The sequence below is a fragment of the Helobdella robusta genome, assembly GCF_000326865.2.
Source record: "Helobdella robusta unplaced genomic scaffold HELROscaffold_7, whole genome shotgun sequence".
NCBI classification, from domain to species: domain Eukaryota; kingdom Metazoa; phylum Annelida; class Clitellata; order Rhynchobdellida; family Glossiphoniidae; genus Helobdella; species Helobdella robusta.
This window is the reverse complement of record NW_008705398.1, coordinates 463785-472612: the sequence shown is the minus strand read 5'-3', so window position 1 is coordinate 472612 and position 8828 is coordinate 463785. Positions and strand designations below refer to the sequence as shown.

At 41.0% G+C, this 8828-nt stretch overlaps 1 protein-coding gene across 1 annotated transcript in view; it reads left to right on the top strand.

The window, feature by feature from the left end:
* Window positions 1–146: 146 nt before the first annotated feature.
* HELRODRAFT_189521 (hypothetical protein) overlaps window positions 147–8828 on the top strand; it is a gene marked incomplete at both ends in the record, with an annotated part of 14774 nt that continues 6092 nt past the window's right edge. The window contains 25 exons of the mRNA XM_009030675.1: window positions 147–337; window positions 527–766; window positions 1240–1378; window positions 1561–1905; window positions 2005–2243; window positions 2413–2518; window positions 2679–2861; window positions 3117–3201; window positions 3648–3838; window positions 3908–4091; window positions 4318–4494; window positions 4616–4725; window positions 4904–4956; window positions 5144–5285; window positions 5483–5564; window positions 5882–6055; window positions 6363–6484; window positions 6773–6842; window positions 7003–7086; window positions 7254–7381; window positions 7589–7676; window positions 7922–8003; window positions 8200–8353; window positions 8495–8620; window positions 8737–8828. The exon at window positions 8737–8828 is cut by the window's right edge and continues 99 nt beyond it. Coding sequence (XP_009028923.1) covers window positions 147–337; window positions 527–766; window positions 1240–1378; window positions 1561–1905; window positions 2005–2243; window positions 2413–2518; window positions 2679–2861; window positions 3117–3201; window positions 3648–3838; window positions 3908–4091; window positions 4318–4494; window positions 4616–4725; window positions 4904–4956; window positions 5144–5285; window positions 5483–5564; window positions 5882–6055; window positions 6363–6484; window positions 6773–6842; window positions 7003–7086; window positions 7254–7381; window positions 7589–7676; window positions 7922–8003; window positions 8200–8353; window positions 8495–8620; window positions 8737–8828 — 3587 coding nt within the window. The remainder of the gene's footprint in view (window positions 338–526; window positions 767–1239; window positions 1379–1560; window positions 1906–2004; window positions 2244–2412; window positions 2519–2678; window positions 2862–3116; window positions 3202–3647; window positions 3839–3907; window positions 4092–4317; window positions 4495–4615; window positions 4726–4903; window positions 4957–5143; window positions 5286–5482; window positions 5565–5881; window positions 6056–6362; window positions 6485–6772; window positions 6843–7002; window positions 7087–7253; window positions 7382–7588; window positions 7677–7921; window positions 8004–8199; window positions 8354–8494; window positions 8621–8736) is intronic.

Genomic DNA, 8828 nt, shown 5'->3' with positions numbered 1-8828 from the left:
GTAATAACAACAATGATGCTAAAAATATTAGCAATGCAATACTAGTACTAAGAAGAAGATGAAGAAGAAGAGGATGAATAGTAGTGTTAATTACATTTTTTAAAAAACCATTACAGCAATAGTTCTATTAACCAATCTTCCAGAACATGAAGCTGTCATCGGTGAAGGTGGACTCGAAGTTCACGACCAGTTCTCAGATCGTCAAACTGATCTCCAGTCATACGATCTCAAAGTTTCTACTGCGCATCACCGATCTGAAAAAGTCGAAGATGGTGAAGACCCTAGTTGTCTACTACAATAACAAACACGTTCAAGCTATACTGGAGCTTAAAAATAAGTTAGTGTTCTGTTGTTAGTGTTGTTGCTAATGTTGTTGTTGCTGCTGTTGTTGTTGTTAATGTTTTTTTGTTGATTTTTTGTGTAAACAGAATGTAAAGTAATTAAAACATTGATGGATTTTTTAAATGTTTCGAAACGCCTGCTGCACTAAATAAAATAACTTTCTCATCCATTCCACTAACTTCAGACCGACTCTCTGGCATAAGGCGAAAAAGGTGACCCTAACCCAGGGTCAGACTGAGGTGAAGGTCGAATTCAGCCTGCCCATCGTGGCCTGCAACCTGATGATCGAGTACGCAGAGTTCTACGACAACACCCACTCATCTACTGAGACCCTCCAGTGCCCCAGATGTTCTGCTTCCGTTCCCGCCAATCCTGGCGTCTGCACTAACTGTGGAGAGAACGTCTTTCAGTGTCATAAGTGCAGGTTAGGCTAGATCCCGTCTGGTCCGCATCAGCGTGTGTATCTGTTCTGTTTGATATTCGATGATTATTTTTTGTTGTACGTCGTATTTTTTTTTATCTTCAGGCGATGTTTAAATGTTTAGAAGTTATTATTATTATTATTATTATTATTATTATTATTATTATTATTATTATTATTCAAAACAGCACGGGCAGAGCCCCTTGCTAAACAAAAATATAGAAATTCGAAAATATAAACCATAAATAAATAAAATAGGTAATGTACATAATAAGCTTATCTTATATATATAAATAATAATACACAAGTCAACACAACAAAATAAAACAAACACAATTGATTAATTGTATTAACAATTAAGACCACCGAAAAATGCATACAAATCTGAAACCAATGAACCTTTAGGATGATAACCATTGAATGCATATAGTGTAAAAGATGATAACTATTATTATTGTAACTATCATTGTTTATAGAGCGATAAATTACGACGAGAAAGATCCCTTCTTGTGCAACTCGTGCGGTTATTGCAAGTACGCCAAGTTCGACTTCACCATGTGCGCCAAGCAGTGCTGTGCTGTCGATCCCATCGAGTCGGAAGAAGATCGGAAGAAAGTCAGTAGTAGTCCTGCCTGTGTTGTGTTGTTCATGTTTGTGTGTGCGTGTGTGTGCGTGTGCGTGTGTGTGAGAGAGAGAGAGAGAGAGAGAGTATTGATTGGTTTTGATTTATTTGGAGAAATAGCATTTTAGCAGCTGATTAATTTCGTTACGTCATGACGTTTGATTCGATTCGACAGGCCGTGACGTCAATCAACTCGCACCTGGACAGTGAGGACATCCTCTACAAACAGCTGCAGGATCTCAAGTCCGTCATCGTCAGCCTGTTGGTACGTGTCAAGGATCACATCAACGTCATTTCCGGCAGCAACTCTGCTAATAGCGGTCAGCAGCCGGCTGCAGCAAGTGCTGCAATTGCAACAGCCTCCGGTGGTGGGGCAGCTGCTACGACAACCACCTCAGCTAATGCAACTGCTGCTGTTGGCTCGCTGTCTGTTACTATTAATAAATCACTGCAACAGCTGGCCCTCAAGTATTGTATGGAATGTAAGACGGCATTTGAGGACCTCAGCAAAATCATCCAGGTTTCTATGACCGGTTTAATGACTGGATCGAGTGCCTGTTGATGATTTGTTAAAATTTTGTCGACCCATTTTCCATCTTTTGTCTCTAAACCCTTGCAGAAAGTGCAGGCCACACGCAAGGAACTTGTGAAATTCGACAGGCAGCAGCAGGAAGCAGCTCTCGCCTCCATGACGCCATCTGCTTCGATGACATCATCAGCTGTTTTCCCTGCTGTTCCACCTACTACCGTAGCTGCTGCGGCTGCAAGTGGCAGCGTGGCGACAGTAGCTACGTGTCAAGGTCACGCCAATGCCGTTGCTGTCGGTGCAGCTGGTGTCACCACCGTTGGGAAAGGAAGGTTTGCAGATGAGGAGTTGTGTCGTGTCGTTGTTCCATTTCGAGAAAAATTTTAAAAAATAATTAAATGTAATAAAGTTATTATGATAATAATTGTTGTTATTTGATTAAATTAGACTATAATACCAATTTATAATAATTGTTATCATTACGTATAATTGTGCTTCAAGGAAGACATACTGCTATGGATGTGCAATATCAACCGTCGAACACTGCATTACGTTGCTGAGAGCCATGTCGACGACTGCTAATCTGAAGAACTATCTTTGTGGACAGGTGTGCGTGTGTGTGTGTGCGCGTGTGTGTGTGTGCGCGTGTGTGTGTGTGTTCAACAACGACCCAGCAACAAGACCTTTACAACACAACAACATCAGCGTGATATGACCAACAACTCAATCGACTTTTTTTTTTAATTGCTTCGCAACATTATATACAGGGTCTCATCAAGGAACTCTTCAACTACAATCTACGCAGAGGCTCACCTCAAATTAGGTCAGAGGTCAGGAACCTTCTCTGTCTCATGTCAACCAATCACGAAGCGGCTACTAGTGACCTGCTTTCACTGCTATCCAATAACATTCAGCTGGCTATTAGCGGCCATTTTTCAAATCCGGATTTTGTGAGTTATCGTGGGATCATCTACTATCTTTATCGCCGTAAACACCATCATGTTACAGATACATTTTTTTTAATTATCTCTCTTGTCGTTATCATCATTTCTTATTATCGTCGTCGTCACCATTGTTATTATTATTATTGTTGACCCGTTAACATCTTTTATTTTTATTGTTGTTGTCGTCGTTGTTGTTGTTGTCGTTGTTGTTGTTGTTGTTGTTGTCGTCGTCATGATGACCACCGTGATCGCACGCAACAGGCTTCCACCGTTCGTCACGAGATGGGTCTCCTGGATAACTTGCTACTCATCGATGATGATATGTGGGAGGAGAGGCTGAGATGCGGTCAGTCAGTCATTGAGTGAATGAATGAGAGTGAGTGAGCGAGTGAGTGGTTGAGTGAGTGGTTGAGTGAGTGAATGAATGAGTGAGTGAGTGAGTGAGTGAGTGAGTGAGTGAGTGAGTGAGTGAGTGAGTGAGTGAGTGAGTGAGTGAGTGAGTGAGTGATGGTGATATTTTAAGAGGGGTGGCGACTGTAATTACGATGTTGACGACGACGATGACAGGGATGATTTTAACGATGAAGACTCTACCGGAAAGATAGAAGATTGTGATTGACAACTGACCTAATTAAATTAACAAATAATTTGGTAAACTCGCGACCTAATTAACCGATGGCCTAATTAAACAAATAATCTAATTAACAAGTGACCGAATTAAGCTAGTTGACCTAATTAAACAAGTGACGCAATCGATTAATTATCCAATCATCTCAATTCACTGCCGACCAGTCATCCGGCTGTTCAACATCTGCACTCGTTACGACTCGCCGTCCATTCAAGACGCCGTTTCCCTTCCCTGCCTACGCATACTGCAGCGTCTCTCAGCTTCAACTGCGACTCCCACGCCGCAGCCAGCTGCTGCTGCTGCTGCTACTACTACAGCTACTACTTCCTCTGCTGGCGGTAAATCTGCTAAGAAGGTTCGGTTTTTTATATTTGAATTTTTAATTGATTTGTTTGATTACTCTTCACCACTTTACTACAAACAGGAGAAGTCGTCATCGAGTGCTAACGCGACGACGGCGACTTCCACGGCTTCTGCTACTACTACTAGCGACGCCATAGTTTACAGCATCCACCCACCAGTTCAGCTGACCGCAGATTTTCAGGGCTGGATGGCTGGCAGGCCTGCTGCTTCGTTCAGTTCCTGGGTCAAAAATCTGCCAACCAGAGGTGGTGACGGTGGTGATTGTGATGATGGTGGTGATTGTGATGATAGTTGTGGTGATGGTGATGGTGGTGGTGATGGTGGTGGTGATGATGGTGATTGTGATGGGAGTGACCACAATGATGAAAATGGCAGTAGTGGTTATAATGAGGTGATGATGAGGATGGAGATGTTTCATTACTTGCGTAGTCACGTCATCGTCATCATCATCGTTATGACGACAACGAACAGTTATCTCGGATTCAAGTGGCCAGCCACCACCACCAGCGGCGACAGCAGCAGCAGGGTTCAGCAAGAAAAAGAGAGAAGTAGAAAGATTGAGAGATAGAGAGAACGAGAGGAAGGCAGTGAGAGTTAGGTATTTGTCAGAGAAGTACTTCAACAAGTGGAGATTCAACGTTAAGTTAAGTTAGTAAATACTGTTTTAAATATTTTTGTGTACATACATACATACACACACACACACATCTTAACACACATACACACACACACACACACATATGTACTATCTTAACATCATCATCTTCAGAAAATAGGATAACGACGGATTTGAAGTCGGTAGATACGAGTTGGATTAGGAGGGCCATGTTTTCTTCAACGTCTGCTGCTATGAGGCAGACTGAATGCGATATCGTTGAGGTAAGTGTCTGTCTGTGTGTTTGTATGTCTGTGTGTTTGTATGTGTGTGTGTGCGTGTGTGTGTTGTTTGTGCGTGTTCGTGTGTAAATATTTAGTTGGTTTTTTACGTGCTGTGTTTGTTTCTTTGCGCGACGTAAACATGAGCCGTCGGTCCTACTGCTTTCCACTCCTTTAACAGGATTTCTGCAAGGTACCTGGCCGCAAGCAAGATATCATTGATATCCTATCTGAGTTAGTAGTAACTATCATTTACTATCACTGTCATACATGCTACTACTATCGCTACCACTATTGCTGCTACTACTGCTGCTACTTCTACTGCTGCTACTTCTACTGCTGTTGCTGCTACTACCATTACTGCTCTGTAACTACTACTACTAATTATAGTAATAACTGTTGTTATTTATTACGTTTTTAGCTGTCTAGACGAGGTAGGGGAGAGTGGCGAGTCGTCTGCGGAATTTCTGAAGCTCTACAAGAAGCTCATCTCCACCGGCCACTGGAAGTACTACACATCCCTGAAAGGAGTCCTCAACAAAATCACTAATCTTATCACTCTGGTCAGTGATTAGGGGGAAATACGTCGACTCTGTTTTTCACGATGATGACGATGATGATGACAATCGTTTGACGATGATGATTTGACATATCGTTTGACGATGATGATTATAAAGATGATGATGGTGGTGGTGGGGATGATGATGATGATGATGGAAAGGAAAAAGATGGTGATCATGGTGATGATGATAATTTGCAGGAGATAAATGAGTTGCAGAGGCTGGAGACCGTTAGTTTGAGTAGTAATCTATCGCAGGGTTTTGCTATCAAATCTCTAACAGGTTGGTTGGTCGGTCGGTCGGTCGGTCGGTTGGTTGGTCGATTGGTTGGTTGATTGATTGATTTGTTGGTTGATTGATTTATTGGTTGATTGAGTGACTGATCTTTTCATCTTCGTTTTGTTTTAATGTTTTTATTTGTTCAATTTTCCATGCATGTTGATGGTTTGTAATATTCATGTCAGGCAATTATATTACATACATTCACCAGTTCATTTACTCATTTATCCTTCCATTCGTTCATCTTAAATTCATTCGTTCATTTTTACCCTCATTCACTCACTCACTCACTCACTCACTCACTCACTCACTCACTCTAGATCTCCTATCAAGTTTTCTAGAAGTGGACCTAATAAAGCAGCATTACAAGAACAAACTGGTTGGCTCAGTGCTGGGTGGCTACTTGTCGTTGAAGAAGTTGATAGTTCAGAGGACAAAGATGATTGACGAGGCCCAAGAAAAGTTATTGGAGCTTCTAGAAGGAATGACAACTGGTGCGCGCGCGTGTGTGTGTGTATGTGTGTGTAGTTTTTATCAATCAATCAATCAATCTTTCATTCATCCTTTCATTCATTCGTTTGTTTGTTTGTTCGTTCGTTTGTTCATCCATTTGGTTTTTTAACTAATCCAATTACTAATCCTCTCTAGTTCATCTATGTAATGATCAACTCGTTAATTCATTCTGTCATACACTAATTCATTCATTCACTCATACATTCATTCATTTGTTAATTCATTGCATCGTCTTTCTTTCTTTTCATTCATTCATTCATCCATCCATCTGTCAATCCACTAATCCAGGAAACGAGTCAGAGAGAAAGGAGTTCATGTCAGTATGCGTGGAGACGATCAATAAGTATCCACTGCAAGACCTCCTTTCGCCTGTCTTCATATTTGAAAGGCTCTGTAACATTATCGTCCCGGTACGTATTATTTCTCTGTGTTTGTTTGTTTGTCTCTGTGTTTGTTTGTTTGTTTGTCCGTGTGTTCATGTTTGTTTGTGTTGTTGGCATCTCCAGTACATGGTCCACTGTTACCTATATTCACGTTTGAAAGTTTTTTCTTCAATATCTTTGTTAGTGTGTGTATTTCTCGTCTGTCTGTCTGTCTGTCTGTCTATGTATTTGTTGTTTGTGTGTGTATTTGTGCTCGTGTACAAGCTCACATATACACACAAACATACATACAAACATACAAATAAACAAACAAAGGAGGCGAATGATTCTAAAGAGTTTACACTCTCCCTGGAGAAAGATCCACAGCAGGAAGATTTCCTCCAAGGTTCGTTACTGTTGTGTACAGTGCATGTACAATTGTACATACTTTATTATTGAGTACACGCTGTTGTTACCTACACACACACACACACACACACACACACACACACACACACACACACACACACACACACACACACACACACACACACACGTACACACAGGTCGTATGTTGGGCAATCCATACAGTTCTAATGAGCAGGGGCTGGGACCTTTGATGAGGGACGTGAAGAATAAGATATGTCAAGGTTGTTTGCTTACCCTCATTAACACGATCATTATTTAGTTGTTGTTGTTGTTGTTGTTGTTATTATTATACTTGTAATTTGAAGTCAATCCAACAAATCAACCAGACAATCTGTCAGTTAACTAAAACAACCAATCAATCAATCAAAAAACTAAACCAACCAATCAGATTGTGAGCTGGTGGCCTTACTAGAAGATGACACTGGCATGGAGTTGCTCGTAAACAACAAAATCATCAGTCTAGACTTGGCCGTCAAGGATGTCTACAGGAAAATATGGCTGCTTGAGCATAATGACGTACGTCTGTCTGTCTGTCTGGCTGGCTGGCTGTGTATTTGACTGCCTTTGTTTGTGTGTGTGTGTGTGTGTGTGTGTAATTGTGTACTTGTCTGTCTGGTTAATTATGGAATATTAATAATTGATTTCAAAACGGTCGAGTGAATGAATGAATGAATGAGTGGATGAATGAAGGAGTGAATGAAAGAACGACCTATGTACGAACAGACTGACCCGATGAGAGTAGTGTATCGCATGAGAGGTCTGCTTGGAGACGCCACTGAAGACATGGTCAACAGTCTCGAAACCGGAAAAGGTTTGTGCTTGTGTGTGTTTGTGTGTATGTGTGTGTTTGTATGTGTGTAAGTGTGTGTGTGTGTGTGTGTGTGTGTGTAACTAATTTATTGGAACTTGCATTTGCTTTTTTATCCAATTGGGATTGTCGTTTGGTCTGGTTTTTAATTTGTGTATGTTTAATCTACGTTTGCTAACAATCACACACGCGCACGCACGCACGCACACACACAGACACAAACAAACCAACAAACAAAAACAAAACAGATTCAGATGTAGACAGTGAGGAAGTTTATAGAATGGCAAACGTAATGAGTCAGTGTGGAGGCCTAAAGGTCATGCTACAAAGGTCAAATATTTTGCTCCCTTCGTTCATTTGTATGCCTGTTCGTTTATTCGTTCGTTCATTCATTCATTAATTCATTCATTCATATATACATACGTACATACTTGGAGACACAAACATGTATACAAAACAAAAGCATGCATTTATACAGACATACAATAAATACAAAACATCAAAATATACAAAAAAAATCTTGCAGGCTGTCGTCAATAAAGAGTTTAGTATCAGGCAAACAGCTGATGATAGTCCTGCTGAAGTTGTTCAGTTACTGTGTCATGGTCAAATCAAATAGGCAACAACTCATTGAGATTAACATGAACTCTATCACCGTCATGCTGGGAGCGCTTAATCTGGTTTGTATGTCTTTTTATGTTTGTTTGTTCGCTTTGTATGCCTGTTTTGTATGTAGGCTTTGCGTGTACGCTCTGTCTATACACTTGTAATGCTTTATTTATATTTCTGTATGTTTTTCGCGTGTTCACGTGCGCATACAGGCCCTGTTAGCAGAACAAGAAATGGAAACGTCCATAAAAGGGCAGACCCTAACTGAGCAGATCCTACAAATCATGGAGGTCATCCTTTCAGAAGCAAGTACGCATCTACCCCCCGAGGTCTACAAGGTTAGTTAGGGTTTGGGAAACAGGGATGTGCTGACTAACTTCTTCTTTGGCCAATCAGTTAACTATTCAATCCACTCAACCACCTCCACCCAACTAACCAACCAATCACAATGAAGGAATTTTCCAAATCGTGTGGCGACAAGGACCAGCTGATGGTCCTACTGGATCGAATAAACAGTCCCTTCGTTAGGTGCAATCAAAATGTGCT